The sequence below is a fragment of the Nuphar pumila genome, chromosome 12 (genome assembly GCF_984573655.1).
Source record: "Nuphar pumila chromosome 12, dmNupPumi1.hap1.1, whole genome shotgun sequence".
In the NCBI taxonomy this organism is placed as follows: domain Eukaryota; kingdom Viridiplantae; phylum Streptophyta; class Magnoliopsida; order Nymphaeales; family Nymphaeaceae; genus Nuphar; species Nuphar pumila.
The window spans coordinates 33,034,991-33,062,351 of record NC_143260.1 but is presented as its reverse complement, the minus strand read 5'-3'; the positions used below and the strand labels follow the sequence as shown (position 1 = coordinate 33,062,351).

At 36.6% G+C, this 27,361-nt stretch overlaps 2 protein-coding genes across 3 annotated transcripts in view; one reads left to right on the top strand and one right to left on the bottom strand.

Moving 5' to 3' along the window:
* Positions 1-10,164, top strand: part of LOC149820600 (uncharacterized) — a 55,735-nt gene extending 45,571 nt beyond the window's left edge. Inside the window, exons 8-10 of the mRNA XM_089981831.1 lie at positions 8,667-8,770; positions 9,196-9,268; positions 9,382-10,164. Coding sequence (XP_089837957.1) covers positions 8,667-8,770; positions 9,196-9,268; positions 9,382-9,444 — 240 coding nt within the window. The 3' untranslated portion in view covers positions 9,445-10,164. The remainder of the gene's footprint in view (positions 1-8,666; positions 8,771-9,195; positions 9,269-9,381) is intronic.
* Positions 10,165-11,095: 931 nt separating this feature from the next.
* On the bottom strand, positions 11,096-26,842 carry LOC149820599 (kinesin-like protein KIN-13A). Of its 2 annotated transcripts, XM_089983827.1 has the most exons (13): positions 26,523-26,842; positions 25,947-26,173; positions 25,187-25,408; positions 22,939-23,121; positions 22,715-22,819; positions 20,458-20,535; positions 20,240-20,321; positions 19,775-19,937; positions 13,704-14,000; positions 13,192-13,410; positions 12,527-13,115; positions 12,343-12,408; positions 11,096-11,420 (listed from the first exon to the last, which is right to left on the bottom strand). In XM_089983827.1, exons 2-13 carry the CDS (start codon positions 26,118-26,120, stop codon positions 11,238-11,240), a joined length of 2,361 nt encoding a protein of 786 aa, XP_089839953.1. In that variant the 5' UTR covers positions 26,121-26,173; positions 26,523-26,842; the 3' UTR covers positions 11,096-11,237. The 2 variants fall into 2 exon arrangements, with proteins under 2 accessions (XP_089839953.1, XP_089839954.1); XM_089983828.1 differs by lacking the exons at positions 25,187-25,408; positions 25,947-26,173; positions 26,523-26,842 and adding an exon at positions 24,288-24,415.
* Between the last annotated feature and the right edge of the window lie 519 nt (positions 26,843-27,361).

Genomic DNA, 27,361 nt, shown 5'->3' with positions numbered 1-27,361 from the left:
AGAAGTGCTAATTCATCCTAAAAAGTTGACAATACTAAAATAGTCACAGACATTTATGCCCCTTTGTTTAGTAGTTTTAAGCTCGTCTTGTAAAAAATATTTATCAAGGTCTTTTTTGGTATACATACCTTTAAGAAAAAACTATGCCTCGTTGGCTCTTCTAAACTTAGCAATGTTAGCATGTATTTTTATGTCAACATTGTTCATAAACTATGTTAAAATCTTAGCATGGTTACTTTCCCAATCTTCTACCTTTAATTGATGCTCATGGATAGCCTTATTGTGATCATCTCCTTCAGGGACCTTTTTAACACCTTCAACTTTGGTGAGCTTCAAAGATGGTTAAGGAGTAGTGCTCATCACGAATCTCCAAAGCTTCTTTGCCTTTGAGGTAATTTTTCATTGTCGAAGACCACGTCATGAAGTTGTTTCCGTTGAGTTTGAAGGAGAGCTCGAATCTTGATTCATGCTCCATGACGAACAACAAGAGAAATGGATAAAGAAGAAGAGAGCACCACAAATTTTAATCGCGAACACACGATCCTCGATTATCATGAACAACGCCTCCAAGATCAAAAGAACCCAAAACCCATAGAGTCGTTGGATGCAAGTATTTTGTTCTTGAAAAACATGATAAATTCTCCCCCAAAGCTATTGAATGTGTATTTTTTGGATATGCCAATAATAAAAAAATCTATTAGTGTTATGACTTGAAAATGATAAATTTTATGTCTTTAGGAATGTTACTTTTCTTGAAAAAGAAAAAGGATTTGATCTTCAAGAATCTAAGGAGGAATCTGAGTATGCTTTCTTGTTTGATTTATTGCCCCCCAAAAATATTGTAGTTGATGATTCTACTGAGAATGTTGATGATAATTTTAGGTGTTGATGAAGAACCAAGTAATGAACCAAGATGGTAGAGAACCTACTCCTGAACGTATACATTACTCTAGACGTAGTGACGGGCAACATCCATGTGCACTTAATAAATATAGTCAATCACTTGAAATAAAGGAACCTAGTCTTAAGAGATCCGAACACATATCTAGACTACCAAATAAGTTTGTCTTCTATGAATCCTTCTCTCCTAACTGTAGGACATGTCTTTTAGCCATACATTCATATCATGAGCCTTTAAGCTATAAGGAAACCAAAGGCATAAAAGAATGAGTTGATGCAATGGACTTAGAACTAAAAGCATTATATAAAGCTAGTACTTGAAAAATTCAACATCTTTCTAAGGAAAAAAAGACTATAGGATGTAAGTAGATTTTTTTAATTAAAATAAAGAGTCGCGGATCTCTAGAAAGATACAAGGTTAGGTTAGTTGCAAAAGAGTACTCTCAGGAGTATGGTATAGATTATTAAGATACCTTTGTCCCTGTAGCTCGTATGACCATTGTTAAGACTCTAGTTGTTGTAGCATTTATTAGGAATTGACCCATATACCAGGTAGATGTTAAGAATGTCTTTTTAAATGATAATTTGAATGAAGTCTACATGGATCCTCCTTCTGGTCTAATTATTGAGAAAGGTATAATTTTTCGCCTTCATAAAGCTTTATTTGGGCTTAAACAAGCCCTTAAAGCATGGTATGATCAGTTCAATAGAACTATGTTAGATCTTGGTTTTAAATTATGTTATACTGACACTGCTCTTTTTATAAGATCTACATCTTGGTTTTAAATCATGTTAATACTTATACTGCTCTTTTTATAAGATCTACAGGTTCTACGTCTGTCATTCTACTCATGAATGGATGATATGATCATCACTAGGAGTGATAAAAAAGGAGTTGAAGAAATTAAATTTATGCTTAAATTTCTTTTTGATATGACTGACATTGGTTTCTTGAGATATTTCTAGGTATTGAATTGCCTATTTGCCAAGAGGATACATCTTGTCTCGGATGAAGTTTTCAACCGATATTGTTGCGTGTTCAGGAATTACAGATGAAAATCACGTTGATACTCCAGAAGTGATCAATGTTAAAATAAGAGCTGAAGATAGAGTCTTGTTGGATCACCCAAACCTTATAGACAACTTATTGAATCACTAACTTATTTGTCTATTACTAGATCAGATATTACACATGCATTTCATATTAGAAGTTGATTTCAGCATGCGGCAACTTCAGTCCACATGCGTACTGTGTTAAGAATAGTCTAATACATTAAAATACTATATCTAAAGAGTTTTTTTATCTTCTTTTTTATCATTAAATCTTATTGCATATACTGACTCTGACTCTCTGACTGGAGAGGAGATCTCAATAATCGACATTCAATTATGGGTTTTTGTGTGTTCTTAGGTGTTTTTTTTATATCTTAGAGATGGAAAAAGCAATATACAACAACAATCAAGGCCGTGTGGTTGAGATCTTTGCATAAAGATATGACAGTTGATGTCTCGGAACCTTAAAAATGTTAAATTATGTATCAATTGTAATCTCGTATATATATTCATATATATATATATATTGAAATACATATATATATGTACTATGTATATATGTATTAATACATATGTATATGTATCTCAATATATATATATATATATATTTACTTATTTCCTTTTTTGTTTCTTTTTACCCGAAAAGGGTGTTTCTGTAAAATCCTATTTTACACATTTTCCCCTTGGAATATGATTGTAATTCTTTTCTACTTTTTACTTTTTCTTTTCTCTCTTTCTTTTCTTTTTCTTTTTTTCTTTTTCATATTTGGTTTTTGTGCCACTTACGGAGGCTCCCCAAAGAGTTATTGGGGAGCCTCCAACGGTCACATATGTGACCGTTGGGGGCTCCCAACGACTCTCTTGGGAGCCCCCTTTTGTGGTCCCTTTGTGTGATTATAAATAGGGGTTTCACCCCTTTGTATTTTTCATGGCTTTGAGTCAAAGCCCAAGTGCTCAATAAAGTGATTCCAATATTTTTTATGCCGTTGTCCATTTGTGAGATTTTGTGAGTTGTGCTTTTGTGTACAAGTGTTCTAAAGTGCTCTTATCGTGCATATGTGCCGAGTTTGTTATCAAGAATATTAAGGTCTTGATCTTAGTATCTTGTTAGAGATACTTTTACATGGTATCAGAGCCTCGTTGAAGAAGGAGGATCATGGATCTCTTCATTTTTGAAGTACCTCATAAAACATGTCTTCAAGCTATTGGAGTTTGAAGTGGATCATCTTATTTGGGCAATATTTTAGAAGCCTCTTTTGTCAAGAAGACTTGAAAATCTTTTGAGGTGCGTGCTATTTTTTATCTTCTACCCTCTCTGTTGGGTGAAAAAGACTCTCACTTCTCCCTCGGTTTTAAACTTAGTGGTACGAACTATCATGTTTGGGCCGGCAATATGAAAGCCCATATCAAAGGAAAGGGCCTTTAGGGGTATGTTCAAGGTTCAATACCGGAACCCGAACCCAAACTTACCATCATTGAAAAAGGAGATATTAAGATTCTTGAAGGGGAAGATAGACAAAAAGCCCTAGAAGATTGTTCAAAAAAGCATGATGAGTGGGAGTTGAAGAACTTCAAGATCTTGTCTTGGATTTTTTCATCTGTAGAAACCAAGATCAACACCAACATCATTAAGTTCAAAAAGGCCTTTGAAGCTTGGTTGTATCTTGAAAATATGTATACTTCAAGGGATTTATCACACAAGTATTACCTTCAAAAGAAGGCATTGACCCTTCAACAAAACGATTTGTCTATTCGAGAATATTTTGCCGAACTATCGTTTATTTGGGATGAGCTAGCTATGCTCGAACCAAAATGGAGCGGAGAAACAATTGAGTTAAAACACAAACAACTAGAGGAAGATCGATTCTTCAAATTTCTAAATAGACTTAGATCCGAATTTGAACAAATTTGGTCCTCTTTTCTATCCGCCTTCACATCTCCCTCTATTGAAGATGTAATCACTAAGCTAAGTGGTGAAGAAACCTGTATGGGGATTAGTAAAAATAATCCTAGCATCCTTGCTACATTTTCTCAAGATGATTGTGAAGGGATTAATGTCGTGTCAAGACCCAGGAATAATATGAAGGCCTACAAACCTCCTCCTTTCAAAAATCAAGGTCAAGGAGGAAATGATCGGTATGACAAAAGAGACTATAGCAAATTAACTTGCCATTTTTGTAAAGAACTCGGTCATATCAAAGCCATTTGCCCCAAATGGAAGAAAATACTTGCTGCGGCTATGGCATCCCAACCAGAGGAACGACCATCTTCATCAAATGGGCCTCTTTCCCTTCAACAAATTGTGGATGCTCTACAACCTCTTCTCAAGGGAGGCATTTTTGGAGCCGTTATGTCATCTTCCTCGCCTCCTGGTAAGACATCTTGGCTCCTAGATTCTGGTGCATCTTTTCACATGACTCCAAGTGCTTGTTCTTTTTTCGTTTTTTCTAAAAATTCTCTTCCATCTTTTGTCTCAACGGCAGATGGAATACCTCTTGAAATTAAAGGAATAGGCAATTTTGAAAAACAAGACTTCTTTATTCCAAAAATTCATCTTATACCAAACTTAAACTTAAATTTACTTTCGGTCTCTCGACTCTCGGACTATGGTTGCGATATAAATTTTTCTTCTAATAAATGTTGGATACAGGATCGCCAGTCCGGGAAGTTAATTGAGGAAGACTCTAGGAGAGGAGACTTCTACTATGTTGATTTTCTCCAAATTTTCAAGAACCAGTTTTGTAATGTTGCTCAAAACAAAGATATTCATGTATGGCATAAGAGATTGAGGCATCCCAACATTGTTAAAATCTCTTATTTGCCTTTTATTAAGCATCTTTGTAATGAGAATTTTGTATGTAATGAATGTATTCTTGGAAAAATGAAAAGTCTACCGTTTACTCAAAGATCTATGTTTACAACAAAATCTTTTGAAATTGTTCACTTCGATGTATGGGGTTCAGCTCCTGTGATATCTAAAGGAGGTTTCTCATACTATGTTATTTTTGTGGACGATTACACTAGATTTTGTTGGATATATTTTCTTAAACATAAACATGAAGTTTTTTCAATTTTTAAAACCTTTCATATGATGATTTTAAATCAATTCAATGGAAGTTTAAAAATACTTTGAACCGACTCCGGTCGCGAATATCTTTCAAATGAATTCAAAAGTTATATTGAAAGTTATGGTATTCTCCATAAAAAATCTTGATAAAAAATCCCACAACAAAATGGGTTGGCTGAACGAAAACATAGGCATATCATTGAAACAACTAGAACCTTGCTCATTTAACAGAATATTCCGAAAAGACTCTGGGCTGAGGCAACCCTTCCATCGGTCTATCTCATAAATAAACTCCCATAAAAAATTTGAACAAAGTTTTCCCGTTTGAATGATTGTATGAAAAATAACCTGATTATAGCAAGTTAAGGGTTTTTGGATGTAAATGTTTTGTCCTTACTGATAAAAATGACAAACTCTTCCCCAAGGCCATTCCTTGTGCCTTTCTTGGTTATTCCGAAACTTAAAAGGGTTTTCGGTGTTATGATATTAAAAATGCTAAACTATATGTTTTCAGAAATGTAAGTTTTTTGGAAAACCTTAGTGGTTTCGAAAAACTTAACCTAATGACGAGAATATAGACTATTCTTTTCTATTTGATCTTTTAACTGAAGGTGATGAAACTAGTGATGATGAGTCAAATCAGAATGACTCAAGTGATAATGAAACCAGTCCTGTATCCTCTTCATTTCATCAACATGTCAATGAGGAACCACATAGAGTTCCCATAACCTATACTCATAGAGATAGAAATACTTTCAGAAGTGCCCTTGAAAGATATGATGATGCTGGTGGGACTGCTCCTTAAAGTGAGAAGAACCTTCGTAGGACCGAAAGACATAGAAAAATCCCTTCTAAGTTCATCTCATATGAGTTTTTTTCACCTAAACATAGAGCCTATCTAAGTGTCATTCATTCTTACATAGAACCTAGAAACTTTGAGGAAGCACGGAAATGTCCTGAATAGATAACCGCAATCGATAATGAACTTGAAGCTCTGAGAAGAGCCATATTTAAGGTTAAGAACAAGAGTGATGGGTCCCTCGAGAGATACAAGGCCCGTTTAGTTGCAAAAGGATATAGTCAATAATATGAGATTGATTATGAAGAGACCTTTGCCCTGGTAGCTCGAATAGTCACTGACTGTTGCCTCAATCAACAAGTGGAACATCTATCAAATAGATGTTAAGAATGCATTTCTAAACGGAGATCTAACTGAAGAAGTGTATATGGATGCTCCTCCTAGAATGGAGTCTCCTAAAGGAAAGGTGCTTCGCCTTCGAAACCCCCAAGGCTTGGTATGATAGGTTTAATTCCGTAATGATAGAAAATGATTTTTCATCCTGTTTTACTGATACTGCTTTGTTTGTTAGAAAATCCAATGCAGGGATTGTTATTTTACTTCTATATGTGGATGACATGCTTATAACCGGAAGCGATTCTAAAATGATTAAAAGTATAAAATTAATTTTAAAAGATAGGTTTGAAATGTCTGACTTGGGATTTCTAACTTATTTTTTGGGTATTGAAGTAACATACTCTTATAGAGGGTATTTTTTATCTCAAACTAAGCTTACATCTGAGATTATTGACAGGTCAGGGATTACAGATGATAAGGTTTGTGAAACTCCTGCTATAGTAGGAGCTGAAATGAAGATTGATTATGGTGTTCTTCTCTCCGATCCTGCTTCCTACAGACAACTTGTAGGATCGTTGATGTACCTGAGTATTACAAGACCAGATATCTCACATGCAGTTCATACGGCAAGTCAGTTTCAGCACGCACCGACTTCTGTTCACATGAGTGTTGTCTTACGAGTCGTAAGATGCCTAAAGGGTACTCTAAACAAGGGAGTTTTTCTGTCATCTTCTTTTGATTTAAAATTAATTGCTTATACTGACTCTGATTAGGGAGGTAACTCAAATAATCGTCACTCCACCACTGGTTTTTGTGTGTTCTTAGGTGATTCACTGATCTCGTTGAGATGTAAAAAGCAACAAAAAATTTCTTTCTCTTCAACTGAAGCTGAATATCGTGTCATGACAACTACTACCATGGAAATTGTATGGATCCATCAGCTGCTGCTTGAAGACATGAAGATCACTATTGAAGGGCCCACTAAGCTATGTTGTGATAACAAGAGTGCAATTTATATTGCCAAAAAATCATACTTTCCACAAGCGGACTAAGCACATTGAAATGGACTGCCATTATGTTCGTGAAGCCTATTTAAAAGGAATCATTGGTTTGCCTTATGTTACCTCAGAATATCAGTTGACAGATTTCTTCACCAAAGCTTTATGTACACCACGATTCAACTTTCTCCTTAGCCAACTTTCGGTCATCATGCCCTAAGTTTGAGGGGAAGTGTTATTATGTATCAATTGTAATCTCGTATATATATTGAAATACATATCTCAATATATATATATATATGAATATATTTACTTATTTTCTTTTTTTGTTTCTTTTTACCTGAAAAGGGTATTTATGTTAAATCCTGATTTACGCATATTCTCCTTGGAATATGATTGTAATTCTTTTCTACTTTTTACTTTTTCTTCTCTCTTTCGTTTCTTTTTCTTTTTTTCTTTTTCATATTTGGTTTTTGCGCCACTTAGGGAGGCTCCCCAAAGAGTCGTTGGGGAGCCTCCAACGGTCACATATGTGACCGTTGGGGGCTCCCAACGACTCTCTTGGGAGCCCCCTTTTGTGGCTCCTTTGTGTGATTATAAATAGGGGTTTTACCCCTTTGTATTTTTCATGGCTTTGAGTCAAAGCCCAAGTGCTCAATAAAGTGATTCCAATATTTTTTATGCTGTTGTGCATTTGTGAGATTTTGTGAGTTGTGCTTTTGTGTACAAGTGTTCTAAAGTGCTCTTATCGTGCATATGTGCCGAGTTTGTTATCAAGAATATTAAGGTCTTGATCTTAGTATCTTGTTAGAGATACTTTTACAAAAAAATATGTTGTGATAACAAGTGCCGTATATATTGTCATCAATTATATATTTGATGAACGAATAAAACACATCGAGATGGATTGTCACTATGTTTGCGAAGAACACTTGAAGGGAACTATTGATTTACCATATGTACTGTTTGAAATTCAGATCGTAGACTTCTTCACTAAAACACTTCTTTTATGGTGATTTCTTTTTCTCGACAAACTTTCGGTGATGTCACCACAAGTTTGAGGGAGAGTGTTAAAATATGATAGATATAAGGGGTATTTTGGTTATTTCTCCTGTTGTAATAGGGACAGCCTAGTAGGGGTTGTTTTGTATTCTTTTATTTTCTATTTTTTTTTAATGTATTGTTTTTCAGTCAATATGATTGTTGGGGCAGTCCCACGACTAGTTGGACTGCCTCCTTTAGCTCTCTCTCTTGTCTCTATAGGTAGGGTCATTGTCCATGTTGTAAGGTACGCTTTTCCAAGCATATTTGTGACTAAAAATACAATTTATATTTTGATATTGTGCCTCTTGTGTGATTTGTATCTGGTGATTGTCTCTATTGTGAGATTGTATTTGACCCATTAGTGGTCTTTGTGTATTTATGCTCTCTTGTAGCCCTTGGTGGCATTCAATTGTTTTTGTTATTACTTCATTTCACTTTTGACATCCTTTTTCTTTTCATTGTGTGGCAGTCCAGATACCTTGCAGATGAGGTGAAGGATAAGAGTGATGAGGTCATGGACTTCACTTCATGGGAGCAAGAATTTGTGGTTGACCTGCCTGAACAGCACAATGGGTATGGCTTCTGTGCTTTGTAGTGGTTTGTGTTTGAAGGGCACCTCCATTGCATTTGGTCTGCCAGCAGGTTCTGTACTGGACATGGTCACCATATTGCACATTTTAGTTATCTTTTATCGGGCATATGTCTCTGTGATGGCTGGACTATAGGCTGGCCTATTTGAAGGCTAGAGGGGGGTTTTGGGCACAAGGCTATGGCCTAAAGCCTGGCAGGTAATCAGGCTAGGTGGGATTCCAAGTTTTTTAGTAACTGGGCCAGGTTTGTTACTTGTTTTTCTCTGGCTCTTGCATATCCATTGCGAGTACCGCCCCGATTAGAGAGAGAAAGAGAGAGAGAGAGAGATTAATGTTGGGTCAAATGTATTTATTGGGTTCATTGGGTAACACATGTAAGCTGCTTTTCTAAGAGAGGTTTATTGACAGATGGGATTGTGGCATGTTCATGATCAAGTATGCCGATTTCTATAGCCGAGGCATGACTCTCTCTTTCAGCCAGGTAAATCTTTAAATATTACATTCTTCAGTTTTTACAGTTTATTTTCTGTAATATTCAGTTACATTTACACATGAAACAATTAATCTCTTCTGCTTTTGGATATTTCTCCGCAGGAACACATTCCGTATTTCAGGAAGAGAACAGCCAAGGAGATTCTTCATTTGAGGGCTGACTGATCATTTTATGAAATTCAAGTTGTTATTTGCTCTGCGCACCTGCTTATTCAGCGCTCTTAGGAAGATTACTGCTGTAATTTAGCAATACAAGAGATTCTTTTTTTCACGAGATTGCTTGACCAACTGCAGCAAGCAGCTATTGCAGGGTAGTTTGTGGGGGAATATGGTTAGTGCATCTTGGATTATGACAGGCCAGGTTGCTCCCTCATGCATGCCATGTGCACCACTGTCCCGCTATCAGGAAGCCATGATTGGTTGGTGGCTTTTACCATATCGTATTATGGTGCAACTACGGGGCATTATCACCTGCATCCCCAGCAGATATGTGGTGTGGTTTCAGATTTTGGTCATCGGCAGTGAAAGTATGTTTTGGCTTCGCAGGAAAGACTTTTGGCAACATTGCAAAGCTGGCTGTTTCTGCCCTGTGCTTGAGCTTGAGCTGTACAAAATCTTCATGAGAGATGTTCTTTTTTTTCCTACTCTGTACATCTCAAAATCTTCATATGGATGCATGCACACTCAAACGCACATAGATATTATTATATATGAATGGTAATCCCTACTGTAACGGATAAAGATCATCATGCACTTGGCAATGGGTGATCTACAGACTACAACCATGCTGTGCTTGGTTCTGATTTGTTTCCCATCATCATTTTTGTTATTGTCCTTTAGTTTTAAATGTAATTATTCATGCTTATTATATTGTTTGGCTGGCAATATTAGAAATTTTTAGACTTACTGTTAAAACTGGTGAACGGTGTAGATAAACATGGTGAATGCGTGGTCGAGTAGTTGCAATGTGCAGGATTGGTGGTGAAGTGATGCTTGTCGCTCACCATGATAGCAATATAGGGCTTTAAGTGACGAGTGATTATGATGGTACTAGACATTGAGAATACAAGGTTTGGAATTCTATCATCTTGAAATAAAATCAATTTCTAAATTACAGCCAGGGGAGGAATGCCTAATTTTCAAAATCTAATTTCATTCTTGCATTTCTTGTCCCAAACTCACTTTAGGGAAAGGTGCTTATTAGCATTCTGTAATTTGAAACAACCAAGAGTTTGTGAACATCTTTCGGAAGCGCAGGTACTCTACTGGCATGGAAAACAAAATAGGGGGAGAAAAAACAAAGAGCACTTCAAGTTGTACACCTAAACCACATGAATTTCCTTTTAATTACACATCATAGATCAAGCAAATTCCAATTGTTTTGTTCAAAAGAATTTCTAGCATGTCATTTTGCATAAATTTAGAAAAAGAAAAGAAAAGAAGAGATGCCAACCACTTGTTTGAATTAATATGGCTTTTATCCCCTCTCAATTACCAAAAGAGTTCTCAAAGTAAACAGTCTAGCTATCATCAGGGGCTCCGCTTGTCTGGCAGGAACTGTTAGTGCACACCATCTTGTATTAAGACATTGCAAGTTCGAATCCCAATGGTATGATTGTATAACTGGTAGGGGTCTGCCTCTGTCGAAAAAAAGTAAGACTATCTAATGAATCCATTGTTGAACTATATGGGTAAAGATGTTCGAAACTTCAGGTTTTGGCATAACAAATCTCATCAGGGGCTGCTGCACTGGTGTATGCATACTTTATATTGAGAAAACATGGAACTTTAACATCTCAAACAAAAGGCCAGAAGATGCATGAAGACTGAATTGATACATATGCATCATCCAGCGACAAGAACAATTAACATTTTCACAAAGGGAACAAAGGCAATTGGACAAAGAAAAGCTATCAGATAGACCACAATTTTAACGATCAGACTCCACAAAAAAACAACTATCGAGGTGCTTTCTTTCGGCTGAGTATCTCCTGCTCTTTTAGACGATGCTGAAACCTTGCCAGGCATGCCTGGAGGCTAACCAGACCTGCTGCTTTTCGAGACAGCACGAAGCTCAACTGAGTCACATAGTTTTCGATAAGACTGCCTGGTTGGTCCACTTCTGCTAACAGCTTCATCTCCTGTATCCAGACAAAGATCAGTAAGTAAATGTGGTTTGATGCTTAGGTCACAAACTATGATGAAAGTAAAACAAGAGGTTCAGACTGTACATCAAACTGATGAACAAAACCATAGTCAACACTCAACAGCAATGATATATAATTTTTCCTTTCAAAAAGCAATGGTACATATTTCACGATCACTTCAGGACAGGTTCTTGAATTTGCAAGATTCAACAAACACTAGTGCCTGGATATTTTTACTAACCAGATGTTTCTGGCACTACCTAAAGTAAGAATAAACACACATGCATGAATGCACACAGCATTCACCAGTTGGACAAGGACATCTTTCTACAGTTGGATACTATTTAGAGAAGATGCCTGAGCATGGGAACTTATTTGGTTGCCTCAAACGTGCTGAATTTTGATCACACAGAGGAGACATGCAAGAATGCAATAACATTAATTCAGCAGGGATGCAAAGATGCTTTTTAAAAGACATGAACATATAAAACCATACTTTGTCAACAAGGTGGACCATTTTTTGATGTTAGGGTCAAAGGTCCCTATATCATCATTTTCCTTTACAATTATGCATGCACTAGCCATCCTAAAGTGGGAAGGTGCCTAATAGGGCAGGTCGATTTTCAAATCAGACTCATAGAATTTCTAAATCATAGCTCCCTTTTTCATGGTATATGATAATCTGCAGGATCAGTCAAAATACAAGGCTAAGCAAGACCGTAACAGCAAAGCAAAACTGAAACTACAGAAACTGGATAACATAGATATAGGAAAGAGCTATGCATCAACACCCAAATCAAACAAAAATGAACGATATCAAAGTAGCTAACAGTAAGGACATAAAAGCAGCATGAAGAATATTAAGCATCAAACTCCCAAAATAAATTCACAGGAAGAAGCCAATCTAAATACTTACTTCACGAACCATCTCCATGGTATCTTCAATTTCTTTTCTATGAGCAGATATTAGAGCCTCTTCTTCCTAAATAGGTCAATATAGTAAGAGATGGTATCAGAGAACAGTGAAACGCAAGGACAAAAATATCAATCTGGCAACTAAAACACCAAAATGAGTTTTCAGCACCAAAAACAGGCTTTACCTCTAGCAGTGCATTGAACTCTGCATCCTGCCGTGTAGGGTCATTATCGTATTGCTTCGCTGTGGTATTATTTGAATTAGAATCATACTGTTGTTGTTTATAACTCATGGATGGAACATCTGCCCGAGCATCTTTTCTAGGCCAGTTACTTTGTTTTTCAGGTCTATCTTCCCTTGTAACCTTTCGACGAGTCGGAGAAACCTTTTGTACTCTCTCTTCATCCACAGTGTCTTTGTTAACTGAGGAATACTGTCTATTGCTGGAAACTGAACCACCAAAAGCCTCCCTGGCATCAGGCCTATCCCTGTCCATGGAACCAGACGGTAGTCCACCTTCCTCCCTACCACTAAGGGCATAGTTCGGTAGCAAGCTGGAAGAATATCTATCAAGATCTACATTAGGGTTATAGAAGCTCTCTGCTGCCCTTCTTCCTGTTTCAACTGTTTTCACATCTTGATTTTGGTCGTAAAGATCATCAGCCTCATTGGAAACGAGAATTGGTGATGCTGATGAAGAATCTTTGCCAGTAGGCAAAGAATTATAAGATTGCTCTTTCTTAGAATTACCTCCCTTAGAGAGGCTCTTAACCCTGACAGATCATCAAGAAGGATTATTACCAACATACAAATTAATCGGACTTCTCTACAAGAAAAAATACAACTTACCTATCTGCATATCGGATGGTATTCAGTGTGTGCTCACAAGAACCAGCATTTGGGGATATACAAGAAATCATTACAGTCCTTGAGTTTCCAACAAAAGAATCACGAAGCACCTCCGTGAGCTTGCTTCCTCTAAATGGAATATGGATTTGATCATTGTCAAGTGCACGAATACACTCCTTCAGGGCCAAGAGGCTCTTATTAATCTCTGCTCCCTCAATCCTGCGGCATGTAAAGAGATGATATATCATGATTAGTAATATTCATACCAATTACCCACTCTGTTCACCTAGGAACTAACATGTCCCATTTCTTTCTTTGTCTGATCAACAGTTGGTTCCACTTCTATATCCAAGTGCAGTTACACTTAGAAAGTATATCAAGTGACCGCAGTGATGAAACGGTATTTCAATAGATATTGTGATTTAATATTTACAGTTTCATGCATTACATAAGTTTTTGAAAAAACTTTATCTAGAACCTTTTTGCTTAATATTTCACAGTAGCATATCCACCTTGTTTGGCGATCATTGTCTGTTGTGTCAGCACCACGCTCACTACCAGCAAGGTCAATAAATGAAATCTTCCCTACAAGCTTTCCTCCCTTGGATTCATTTCCATGTCTTTTGATTGCAAGTTGCAATATAGCATGGGACCGTGAAGACTCCTCATTGGCACCAGTAGAGCCGGTGCTTCTGGCAGCATTTCCTTTTTCAATATATTCTCTAACAATCTGCACATCAGAGACTTCAAATTCCTGCAAGCCAACGATACAAACTTGTTGCCTGCCATCTTCCCTCATGCACAACTTTCTAGAGAAAAGCACAAAGGCAAGAGTTATATTTTATAAAAGTGTATGTATAATATGCACAATATCTATTCAATGAGTTAATTAGTCATCAAGATGGTGCATGCAAAAACTAAACCTCTCAGGCAGATATCTTAAGTATCCACGTGAGAAAATGGCATAAATATTAAGCATTTTACAGTAAATATTTCAAATTCCTCAAGGGAAAGACTGCAGGTAAGAGAACTGAAAAATAATATTTGACGAAAGCTCCACCAACACAACCCAACCAACCCCCAGGTACTCATGTTTTGAATGCAATCTCGAATAATCCAAATATCCGCTCACTGCATACTTCGCATGGAAGGGATTCTATTTTAGTTTAAAGAATGAAAAATTAAATTTTTCCAGAAGTATATATCTTGGAAAGCTTTCTTAAGTACAAAGGAGTTACCATGTAGAGAGTGGCCTGATATAACAATTGTGATGGTAGATGGTAGAGAAGGAAGGTGAGGAGAAGCATTATCTAATATCTCCATTTTAACCTTACATAGAAGCAGGCCCAGAATTCATACACTGTGTCTACAGTTGGAATAAATGGAGTTTTAGATGACGAAGGGGAACAATCTCTTCTAGAAACGGCATACAAACATCAACCAATTGATCAAAATCCAAAAATTCTGTAGGAAGCATACCCCAGGCGGCTAAAAAATATGGACTTCAATTCATGGCTACAAATTGGATGTGCTCAGACTAGAGGCCAAAATACAGGTTCTAAAATACAACTCCCCAGGAGTAAATGATAAAACTCAAGACTTGTCAAATCCAAACCCAACTCAATGCTCGATTAAAATAGGAAAAGCAACTCCTAATCAAATGCATCAAATTGCACACAGTAATAACAGGAAAGTAGTACATCTCGACGTGTATTTAATTCTGTTCTATGTAGTCAAAGGCGCCACCTAGGCACCTAGTCGAAGGAAAAACTAGGAATCAGCCGGATTCCTAGTTTTCCCCCTTCAGGGGTACCGATTTTCCTGCCTACCCTGAAACTTGTTATGTGCATTTTTTGCTTTTTTTTAATTAATTTGTTATGTGTTTGTTTATGTATGTAGATGTGTCTTAATTTTTGGTTATAACAGGTTTACTATGTAGCTATGCTTCTTCATAGTGGTATTTTGTACTTTGTGCATTTGTTGATCTATGTCACAGGGATTCAGCTAGCAGGGTGCCGCACCCGCGTCGACGCAACGCGGGTGCGGCACCGGGTGCGGTCAACACATCCAGGGTCATTTTGGTCCAATTTTTTCAGACTTAAAAAAAAATTTGCCAAGAAATTTTTTTTGCCCTATATGTCACAGGGATTCTCCAACTAGGTGCCGCACCCGCACCCGCACCCGATGCGGTCAACCTGACCCTGGGTGCAGTCAACGCACCCAAGGTCATTTATGTCCAACTTTTGGACTTTATATATATAATTTTTTATATTTTTGCCGTACCCCCGCACCCGGGTTTTTTTGGAAGTGCCGCATCCCCGCACCTACACCCGCACCCATGTGACATAGCTGTTGATTAATTTTATGTTGGATACATCTTTGTTGTTAGTCTTTAATAATTTGGGCAAGTTTTGTAATATAACACAAGGTTGTAAGTATCGTATTGTTACCCGTATCGATCGGGTCCAAAGTAACATTGTATCGTATCGTAAATGTATTGTAAGCTTTTAATAAAAAAATTCAAAAATTCTAAAAAATCTACAAAAATCAGAAAAATTTAGCATAAATTTTAAACAAATCATATCACATAAAACAATGATGAATTGCACAAAATACAACCATAAAATCACATATGAAGGCAACTACATAATTTAAATTAATAACAAACCATGCAACTGATAACTGACAATGTAAATAAAAAATAACTACATAATTTAAATTTTAAACACAATTAAAGTCTTACATTTAACCAACTAACTAACAATATTAAATTCACATCCAAGTCATAATAAAATATCATAAGTCATAATGAAACTACTAAGAGTTCATGATAACTAAAAACATTACATTTAACCAACGTCTTACATGTCAATCTTCATCTCTAAAGTTCTAAACTATAAAGATCCTAAAACTAAACTATCTTCTAGAGCCTATTTGCCAAACATTAGGACAATATTTCCTTAGCATTACATCCAACTTTCGCGCGATGATCTCTTTATCTTCGGCCATTTTTTTGGCAATTGGGTCATCATCATCATCTTTCGAATCTGGAACAATGGTTGAAAGTCTTTTATCTTTGCATTTTTGCAAAATTCTTCTTCTTCGAATTTCTTCTAGTTCAACAATAACATCAACACGAAAAGTAAAAGGAATAGATGGAGAATCACATGGACGTCCATTTTGATCTTGACCTGAAATAAATTGTTTAAATCTATACAGTCCACCTATAATAATAGCATTACAAAACATACATCACAAATTCAATGGTAACCCTAGTCGTGGTACATCATCACGCTTCTGCAGTATTGCCATGCAGAATCATCGCTAATATGACATGAATGTGAAGACGACATTGAAGGATCTAAAATAAAACATAACCAATTAAAAAACTCAATAAGAAGCATCAGACACACCATTCCCCAAAACACTTAATAAGCAAAAAAATAGGGATTTTGTACCTTAACCCACTTCTTTGAGTGAAAAAAATGGTGAAAATGCACTCTTAATAAAATCGCAAAATCTCTCTCCCTTGCGCACAAATAGGTGCACAAATCAATCTCACAGAACCTAAGGTTGGTGGGTTCCCTTTTAATGGACTCTAAACATATGAAAAACTCAGCCCTCAAGAGTCCTTCTAAACTCAAAATGAAAAAAAGACAATTTTCGGCCTTTTTTAAGTGTGTCGATACTATATCGTACGATACAACACAATGCATGGGTGTATTAATATTTGGGCGCTCCATTCTCACCAAGCTACTAAGTGAAAACTCCCAATTTCAGGTTACTCCAAGCTATAAGCTTACCTATTTGACAAAATTAAACTATAAAAATTAGTCATGCTAACTTTATTAGGGAATCTCTAATTCCATTTAATTTATCCCCAGGGTACCACCCAACCCTACAACATAGTTGGCAAACACGTGACTCGGGCTCGGATTGCCCAATCCTTTATTTGTGAGTCAGCGGGTTGACTTGGTCACTCGGATGAGTCACTCTATATTTTATAGTGTAAGCACATGAATAAGACATGGAAATAACTAAATTTCAAGCTAATATGCCATCATATAAGTTACAAAAGCATATAATTATACATGATTATTAACTTTTTCATTGAGCAATATTAGATTCTTCATAACAAGTGACTTTATATAAGAATTGTGCATTAAAATCATAAAATACATGATAAAAAAATTATAATCGGCATTAGGATCGGTAACCTGAATCAGTGACCCAATAGGGTTCCGATCTGAGTCGACTTGCCGCGTTTGCCAACTATGCCCTACAGATCCTCAACTCATACAGTCTAATCTTGTCCCAACTCAAGAAGGACCAATTTCTTCTTTCACCAAGCAAGCCATAGTGACTTCTTTCACCAGGGAGGCTATTATAACCTCATACCAGTTATAAAACATACAGAGCCAAGCCCTTTATTCTGCTAAATTAGATGAAATTCAGAGATCTATGACATACTGTCTGTATGCCAGCAGTCTAGCTGAAGTACCCTCAGTACCAAGTTGGCAACCATTAGTTTACCTATTTTCTGATTCGAATATCCTAACATATGCAGCATTCATAGTAGAATGGTCCTCAAGTGGTCCAAGATGGCGAGCAAGAGAGGCCAGGAAGCCAACTCTCCAAGTCAATCAAAAGTAACAAATCTGTCAAATGCTGCCTGTATACAAGTGTGTGCTATGTGCATGCTCATCTTCTGATACTGGCCCCTATATGTTATTTGTATAGCTAAGATTATCTCTTCAACTTGAATTTACATACTATAACCTAGAGTGTTTGAAGCAGCAGCATCAGGAATGTCATGGTTCTCAATCTTATAGGGAATGCATGAAAAAATACAGGAATGGAAGCAGTGATACATAGGAATTTGCGGATTGTACTACTAAAGACTAAAAATTTTCATACCTTGACCTTTGTGATCTCAATTGTCATAGTTAGAGACAGATAAACCATTTGATTTTGATATTCTTCTTTATGCTATACATTGTGCTGGCAATAATGTTACCTAGAGATAGCGACCAAGTAGTTCATTTCAATATGAGCACAGCATTGGTTATCTGTACTATAACTTAGGCTTAGTGACGATGCTGCAAAAATTTGAACTCATTAGGGCTGGTAAATGAACCAAGCTGATGATAGATCAGCTTTGTTTGGCTTGATAATGAGCTTGCTCAGGCTCGTAAAATAGGTTCATCAAGCTTAAATATGAGCCTATTTTATGAGCACATCATCTCTAATCAACCATGCCTGAACAGGGGCTGCTCATCTTCATTTCTTTTTTGTAGGCTAATGAAACAGAAAAATACATAAGTGCAACATGCATAAATACATTTGTGTGTGGGTGCATGCGTGCATGCGTGCATGTGTATGTAGTTATACATACATAACATTGTGTGGATGAGTTCACTTTGTGTGGCCTATCCCTCTTAAAATAAGCTAGATCTGCCTCAGCTTGAGCTTAGAGACAGAGTGCAAGCTCAAGGTTGTATTCGTCCAAGAATGAACTCAAGGCAAGTTCAGCATGCCTACCAGTGGTAGAACCAAAAGCTCTATTGATCTTCCCGTCAGAATTCAGAAATAAATCAGGACAAGTACAAGAAAGATGGGGAATGAAAACCTACCAAACCTACCCTCTAAGAAACATTTCATCGGATTTTCGATGTTTTTTCAAAATTCTGACCTTACAGATGTGATCTGTGTGCTTGTTTTTATAGGAAACAGTTCTTGGAGTATTTGATTCCGATACATGGATAGGTTTTTATAAGGTTTCAAAAATCAACAGCCTATAATTTTTATAATTTTTTGAGGGTCCAAATACCATTTTTTTCACCCAAAATGCATGATCCAAATGTCAATTTCTAGTAAATCAATCATGCTGAACACATTTGTAAGGTCAGAATTTCGAAAAAAACACCGAAAATCTGCTAAAATGTTTCTTAATGGGTAGGTTTGATCGAGAAAACACCAAAAATTTCGAAAACCCAAGAAATATTATTCATTTGTTTGCGTTGGTCCACATTCAGTTACATGCAAGCAAACAAAAAGTGCTTGTTCTAAAATTTTCCAAAACAGTAAATTCATCCAATTTCTTTTCGTTGGATGTGTGTTATTGCACACATGTAATCTGTGCAGCTAAGCTAAGAGATTGAAATTGTACCATCGCGGACACCACATACAAAAGTCAACGAATATCTACAGCCAAAACACATGAACGAAAAAATGGAACCACTACAAAAGGAAATCGATGGTAACCAATGAACAATGAAACATAAGTACAATGACCAATGATAAGGGAAGATCTGCAGAAATCAATAGCAAACAGTGGCAACAAGAAGAAAAATAATACCAAGGTCAATAATTGTAGGAGCAGCAGTAGCAATGGTAGCAACAAGGAACTGGTGATAAAATAAGATGTAAACATAAATTTCACAGAAATAGGAAATACATTAAGACCACATATGCATGCAAAATGGTGCGGTATTTGTCAAAAACAGTCTCTTATCAGTTCTCTTGTTTTTGGCTTTACCAGTAAGACTAGGACTATAGAAGAAAAAGCAGCCACAAAACTAACCTTCTGTCACTGAGAAGATCAAAGAGTTTTCCACCATAGATCTCAAAAAAGCTGAGCCACAATCTGAAATTCTGATTACGGTATACTGGCTGATGCAGTAACCTAACAATGTCCTCAGAAGCTTTAAGAGGCAAAGGTTGCATGGTGTATGTCTTACCGCTACCTGGAGAAACAGAAAAAAAAGAGACATTTAACGCCATACACACGGAACAATTGGAGTAAAATACGCTTCAAATGAACAATAGCAGGTATTCCAGATCCCAGAAAAAGTTTATAAATGACATAATGAACTTATAACAGACAAATAAATATGTAAGACCCATTCAACATTAGAAACAATTACAGCACGAAAGAAAACTAAAATTTAATAGCAATTATTAGTCATAGCCCGAATATTTATCCTGTATAAAGCACACAGCATAGCTCAAGATGTAATGGAACAATATTTAGTAACTCTTTGTTTACCTGTTTGACCATATGCGAAGCATGTTGCTTTTGTACGCTCAAAAATAGTGGGGATGATCGGCTCCACTGTCACACGATATACCTGTGCCGAAGGTTAAAGATACTCAAAACATCAATAAACATAATCAATGCTGCCAAGCAACATATATTCATTAATTGACATGTAGACCTGTGAAAAAGGTAGAGAGACAGGTCAAATTTAGGCTGATAGCTATTACCTCTTCATTAGTTACATACTCATCCAAAACAGCATCAAAACAAAATTCATGCTTCTCCACGTATGCTGTCAAGTCCACCTTTACACAAAAAGGAGGAAAAGAGTCAAAGGTAGATATTTCAACATTATAACTTATAACACCATGGTTTCCACTTTTCTACTCTCAAAAAATATCACCCATTCAACATGTACTTTATTAGTTCCGTCATAGTTGCAAGAGCCAGGGGGGACAAAGAAAGGGATGATCAATGGCTAAAAATTAGGTCACCAAAACTTTCATAATTAAAAATGTGGACTTTAGTATCATCAAATATCATAATGAACAAAGTAAGCACTGCGAAATGAAGTAGAACGGCATAAGAAACTCACAATAACAAGAACAAGTCAACTTCAATGTTTGTGAAGCATCAGATTCTACCAAGATCTGAGAAATAGTTGCATCTTGATTTGGGTATACCAATGATATACTTTTATTGTGATCAAGGCTTGAAAATCTACTCATTTATGTGTGACCTGTGACTTAGCTATATACAGACAACCCGCACACACAAGTACATACTTTTGTTCTTGTTTGAAAAGGAAAATAATTATATTGTGTGTATTTTCATAATAACGTTGCATTATTGTCATACTGCAATCTTTACATTCTCAAAATTGGATTTTAATTTTTTGTGATATTTTGGATTTTTAATTATTCTCAAAAAGGCCTCCAAAAGGTTGGTTGAAGAAGAAAATTATTTAGGACTTAGTGTGAGAAGCAAGATGTTTGGTTAGGGTTGACCGTTCAACTCTCACCAAGTATGCAGATGGTGTATCAATGGTCTTAGTGTGCATTTTTAAGGTAAGTGTACAATAAATACAAGATTAATGAGTCATCATTATTTGTTTGGTAGATGTTACATATCAATTCCTTAATGACTTCTTGCTGTCCAGGTCATATTTAAAATCTTGTGTCAAAAAAGAAAAATCCCTTTACATCTCACATCAAACATCAAAACCATAGCATTAAACCAGATTTTCAATTCCCACATTAAGAGCCAAAAAACCTGCTTATTACTTACAAAAGACACCAACCTCATAATATATAACAATGTGTGAGGAGACTTGAGTTGCAGGCTTGCAGCACATTGCAATTCAAGCGATAAAAGAAAATTTTTGATAGCAAAAGGATGCACCAGGAATTTTGATTTATAATTGAAAGAGACTTTATATATCATGCGCCTGTTAAAATATATACATATTTATATATGTATATGTACATACCTGTTTATGTATATATACATTTATATGTATAACTATTATGATGTAATTAGTAATGCCCTCTAGGGGCATTTTTATCTTTCTATGTAATAGGAGCTGCCCATTAGGGGCAGCATTGTAATTCTTCTTTTTCTTTTTCTTTTTCTTTTTTCTTTTTGCCCCTTTCACAAATGTGAAAGGACTTTATTGTAAAAGGCTTGTAGAGCCATTGGGAGCTCACCAACTGCGCTAAGAGCCTTCTTGTGGCCTATGTCACCTGGGTACGGGTTCGGGTACAGAGGGTATGACACGGCAATTCCAAAAATGTGGGTACGGGGACACGGCTAAATATATACTGAAAAATATATATTATATATCTAAAACATATACTGAAAAAATATATTATATATCTAAAATATATAATATATATAATATAGGACACGGCAAATGCCTATGTCCAGGTCCCAATACCCGACACAGGTACGGCACCCTAAGTGCCGTATCGCGGTAACATAGCTTGTGGCCTATTTAAAGATGCATCTTACCTCTCTTATTCATGCCTGTCTCAAGTATTTTCAATGTAAATTGTTTTTTATATTTTTGGTGTTCTCTCACTCTTTTACTTCTTGTGAGTTGTTTATGTTAGCTTTTGTGTCTTATTGTATTTTTTCCATTAGAGACTTTATGATTGTGCACTCTTTGTAGTCCATTAGTGTCATTGTATTTGTGCACATTTGGTTTCATTACAGCACCATGCTGTTACTATTTCTCCAAACCTAAACTAAAATAGACCATAAATAAATTCTGACATATAAGTACGAATTATGATGGACCATGCACAAAGCAGCCTGGTTCAGACTTTTAAAGCAGCTTTATCATATAATAGAATAGTAGAATACATAACATGGATAATATAAAAATGCTAAATAATGTGTTCAATCATCATTAATTTTTGAAAACACAGCCAAGAAATGTAACAAAAGCATTCAGGAAACCAAATAAAACAAACAACATCAAACCTTTAGCTTCGGCTCATGAACAGTTAAGCATGAATTGTCAGACACTGTAACAATATCATCCTCTTTTCTAAAGATCTCCTTTTTGTTCAAAGGCCTTTTGCGAACCTGGCATTTATGATAGCATATATGCATGTTTAAAGAGAAATCACTAAAGCCACAATTCTTAACAGAATAATCAAGATATGAAAACAAACAAATTGTAATAAATACAATCAGCATCATACCACAACTTTAATCTTGGCAACGTTGCTCTCCTTAGTATTGTTATCTTTTTCATTGCTTGATAATTTGATAAAGGCATCAGTTTGTCCCTTTTGTGGCTTGCTAACCATAGAATCAAAATCATTATCAAAACCCCTTATAGCAGGCATAAAGGGTGATGTCTCAAAAGGTTCAGATATCACATGCTGCCAAGAGAAGGAAACAATGTTATAAACGTCTAGCCTTTTTGAGGAAATAGCATCACATGTTTTAGTAACCAAAGCATCTCATGCAATCAATCAACCCAAAAGTTAAACCCTTAGAACTGGTGACCCCAATCTAACTTATTACCATTATCATCAGAATAAATTATGGCACAAACCATGACAAAGAAAGTCAAATTCAGCACCAAGACCATTGAAGAGTACATTTTTCATAAAAAGATTGATATCGCCACTGTAAAACAAAATCTGCTATATGGAGGTAAAATAGAAGGAAAAGGAAAGCATCAAGTTCATCATTCTAGCAACCACCAAAGAGACCCAAATCAAGAAAACAAATCCCTTGGTCCATGAGCCCGTCTTAATTTGGTTATTGCTTTGCCATCAAAGAAGAAATGTCATAATGCACCCGAACAAAAAAAGAAAATAAAGTGCAACCAACTTATGTGCAAATGCTCCCTTAAGCCTTAAACATGAATAAGAACCCCAATGTTGACAGGATATTATTCAAGTGCATATACAGCAACTCAGAAAAGCTAAATACTTGATTGAAAATTCTTAAGAAAAAGCAACTACAATAAGAGTTTTCTTCCCTATATGTACAACATCCATCCAACAATTTGGCAAAGCATAAAACAGCTCGGAAGAAACGTGGGAATGGAATTTATCAAAAATGTTCAGAAAGTTGGTTTTGCTGATAGAATTGTCAGTAAATTATAAGAAAATGTTTTTTAAATAAAATAAATTTGAAGGTTCACATTTTCTTACCTTTGCTACAACATCACCAAAATAACTCAAGATATTGGCATGAATATTTCAGTGTTTGCAGTAAAAAAAATCCAAGTTTTGGATTTCTTCTAAATAAATTGGCAATGCATACTTTCATCTGCATTTGTTAACATGGTTCAAATGTTTCAGGCAACTAGTATTAATTCCTTTTCTGAACCATGTCACATAATGCCACTAAATAAATACAAAATGAAACTTTTAAGTATGGATTTCATAATTATCCACTAGATGGCAATGCACTAAGAAATGTACATTTCTCAAATTTAGGCAATGGCTTCCAAGCTGTTATTCAAAGTCAAGCAAGGTGAACAAATAGTCAACTCGTAGTAGACTTGGGGACCTCTGCTGACTAGTCAACCTACCTTGGCTGATTAGCACGTAGAAGAAACCAAGGTTGACTCGTAAAATCAACTTGATGGTTTTACATTATTAGATGAATTTCAAATATCCTTTTTGCACATAGAGATCACTGTCACTTTTCCCATGCCTACTGCTTGTTACTATGCAGTTCATAGAATTTTGAAACTGCCACTCCAATCTAAATCTGCAAAAACCCTTGCAAAGTAAATGTCAAAATATAAGGTTTATATGCATTATGTACATCAATTAATGACAAAAAAGAACAAGCAAACTCATCAACGCAAGGTGGCTGTGGACCAAGCGAGTTCCAAGCAGATCAGCTCCACAAACACTAAGCACATAATCAGGGTTAACTGTTGTATGCATTGGTGCCAGATGATACCGAGAGCATAGATGGTTTCAATAAGCAAAATCATCCAAAGTTATAATCTCAAAGAACATGTTTATTCTTGGGAAGCTCTCAATATTTTGTTTCCAGCATTTTCCGCATTGCACATATATTCAATAATCTCAAACATGTCTACAAAATATTGTACAACCAATTTCAGATTGCTCCATGGTCCTACCAAGGGGTGCAGAGGAAATATATAAAGGACAACAAAATATTATTCTTCATGCTTCAAGTGTTGATATCAACTTTGTGGAAAATATCCTGCACGAGTTTTACTAGGACCCCTAGTAACAGAAAGAAAAAAAGTATAGTACAGGCAGTGAGCCTAGATACACTACACGATATTCTGCACAATGAAATTAATTTAAATGAGAAATAGCCACCCATCTCAGCTTCGCACTGACAGAAAATCTGTGCTTACCATACCAGTAAGATACTAACTTTCTAACCCTAAGGAAAAACTGCAAATTTGCAAAACCATGCAATCTATCCAACTGGCTAACCTCATACCTCTGAAAGCAATTCTGTGTCATCCATTGCATGCAGATCCAAGAGCCCAGCTCCAAACTCCCCTCGCAGCTCGGGAGAGTAAAACCCATCCATTGAGGAAGCCACCCCTAAGCTTGGTGTAGTTGGTGTATAAGGCTCAGATACATTATCACCATTCAGATTCAAATTCCTTAAAAACTTATACAGTCTCTGCTTTTCTTCCACAGATTGCGCTCCATATCCCTGAGAATACAATGTTGCAGGTTGGATGCAATCAACAGTTTGCTTTCCCAGAATAAAAACAAATAGAAATTAGCTAGAAAAAGGAAAATGGTACACAGATGATATCACAAATATCCAAATACAAATTAATTGACATTCAATAATCAAACTCTACATTCCATTCTGATGCAGTTCAATTTTAACTCCAAAACCAACAGACAAAAAAAAACATTTCAACTGTATAATTCTCCAAGCTACATGCATGCAACCATTGGTTCAATAATTCCATCTATACCAAGTGTCTTTAGAAACACCTGTTTTTTTCCAATTGATATGCACATGCAGACATGCTTAATGCGTCCCTACCATATCAATATTGCATATCTCCGCATAATCATGTTCCATTACATGCACAAAAATGGATGGGACCACATCAATCAACAAAATGCATAATCAAGAGCCCATATACGCCTCTTTGTTTCAAATAAGAAAGAAACCTCTGCATCACAAAATGCAATCACCAACCAAAGAAACCAGGCAGAAGGGAAGGAGAAGAAACCTGCATAAGAAGATTCGGGAGTGTCCGATCGATACCCGTCGAGGCCAGCGGGGAAGCGAGATGCTGCAGGCCAGCGGACTGCAGCCAGCGTGCCATTACCGCGTCCCCGGCATCGCTCGTCGTCCCCACCTGGTCATACAGAGCTGCATTGCTCTGATGCATCTGGCCACCCATGTGGCGCTGGGTTCGGCGTTGGGGCGCCAATTTCAGCAGCACAAATCCACACACTGAACCCACCAAGATCAAACACCAAAAGAAATCACAACCCAATATCAAAAAATCAACGAGAATCGCTACCGATCGACGATAAGCGTCTAAATTATGCCCAAATTTGCACGATGTGTTTTCCCACTGCATTGCTCGAAAGGAGGAGAAATTAAACAACAAAATCGATTATTCCGAATCACAAAACAAACCATCTAAACCCTCAAATGTCAGAACTCATCATGATAGCCGAAGACCAACAATAGGAACACGATAGGCGACGAAGAAAAACTCCAAATTATTCGACAAAAAGGGTGGGGAACAAATCGCCTAATAATTCCTGAAAGAACGAAGCGGGCGGAGAGAACTCACGATCGCGATGATGAATTGAGCGCTACGCATCCGAAGATCGTGAGATCGGTGGGCGGCGGAGCCGATCGGAAGCGATGGGAGTTCTCTGGGTGGGTATGCCGCCCTTAATTCGTCTCAGAGGCAGTGGAAACGGCGAAGAGATGTGGGTGGTGGGGGAAGGGCGCTACTCTCTCTCTATTTCCGGCTAGGGTCCCCGAGATCTGAGACACCCCGCCCGCTCCCATCCGACCCTCCGCCCGCCCGACGCAGATCTGGGCGAGCACCCAAGAGACAGAGACCCCAACTCCTCTCTCTCTTTCTCTCTCTCTCTCTCTCTCTAGAAGCAAAAGCAAGCAAGAAGAGGAAGAAGGAAGAAGATGGATGGTGGTATAGAGAGAGAGAGAGAGAGGAAGCGGAGGAAGATGATGGCAAGGGCTGCACGCGTGAGTACACTTCTGCCCTTTTTTACAGTCCCTTTTATTTTAAGAAAATGCATTTTTTGAAAAATGCTTATTTTTTTATTTTTTTACCCTTTCCTTTTTCTTGTAAGCAATAATGTTATTTTTTAATAATTATTTGTTTTTTGAAATATAACGGACGTATCATTTAAGTCAAAGACGAAACTGGATCCATGTCTTAGTGCCCTGTTTTGAATTTGAGTTGGTGGACGATCTCATGGATTCGGATCTGGGTCGGATAGGATCTGGTCTACTTGCTAGAACCTGACTGTCGCAAAAATCTCATTCTTCCGAAAACCTCATAATATATTGAAAAATGTGACCTATTCGAATAGAATATTATTAACATATATAAAAATGCACAATATTATTAAGAACTAAAAAGTGTTTTAATCACTTTGA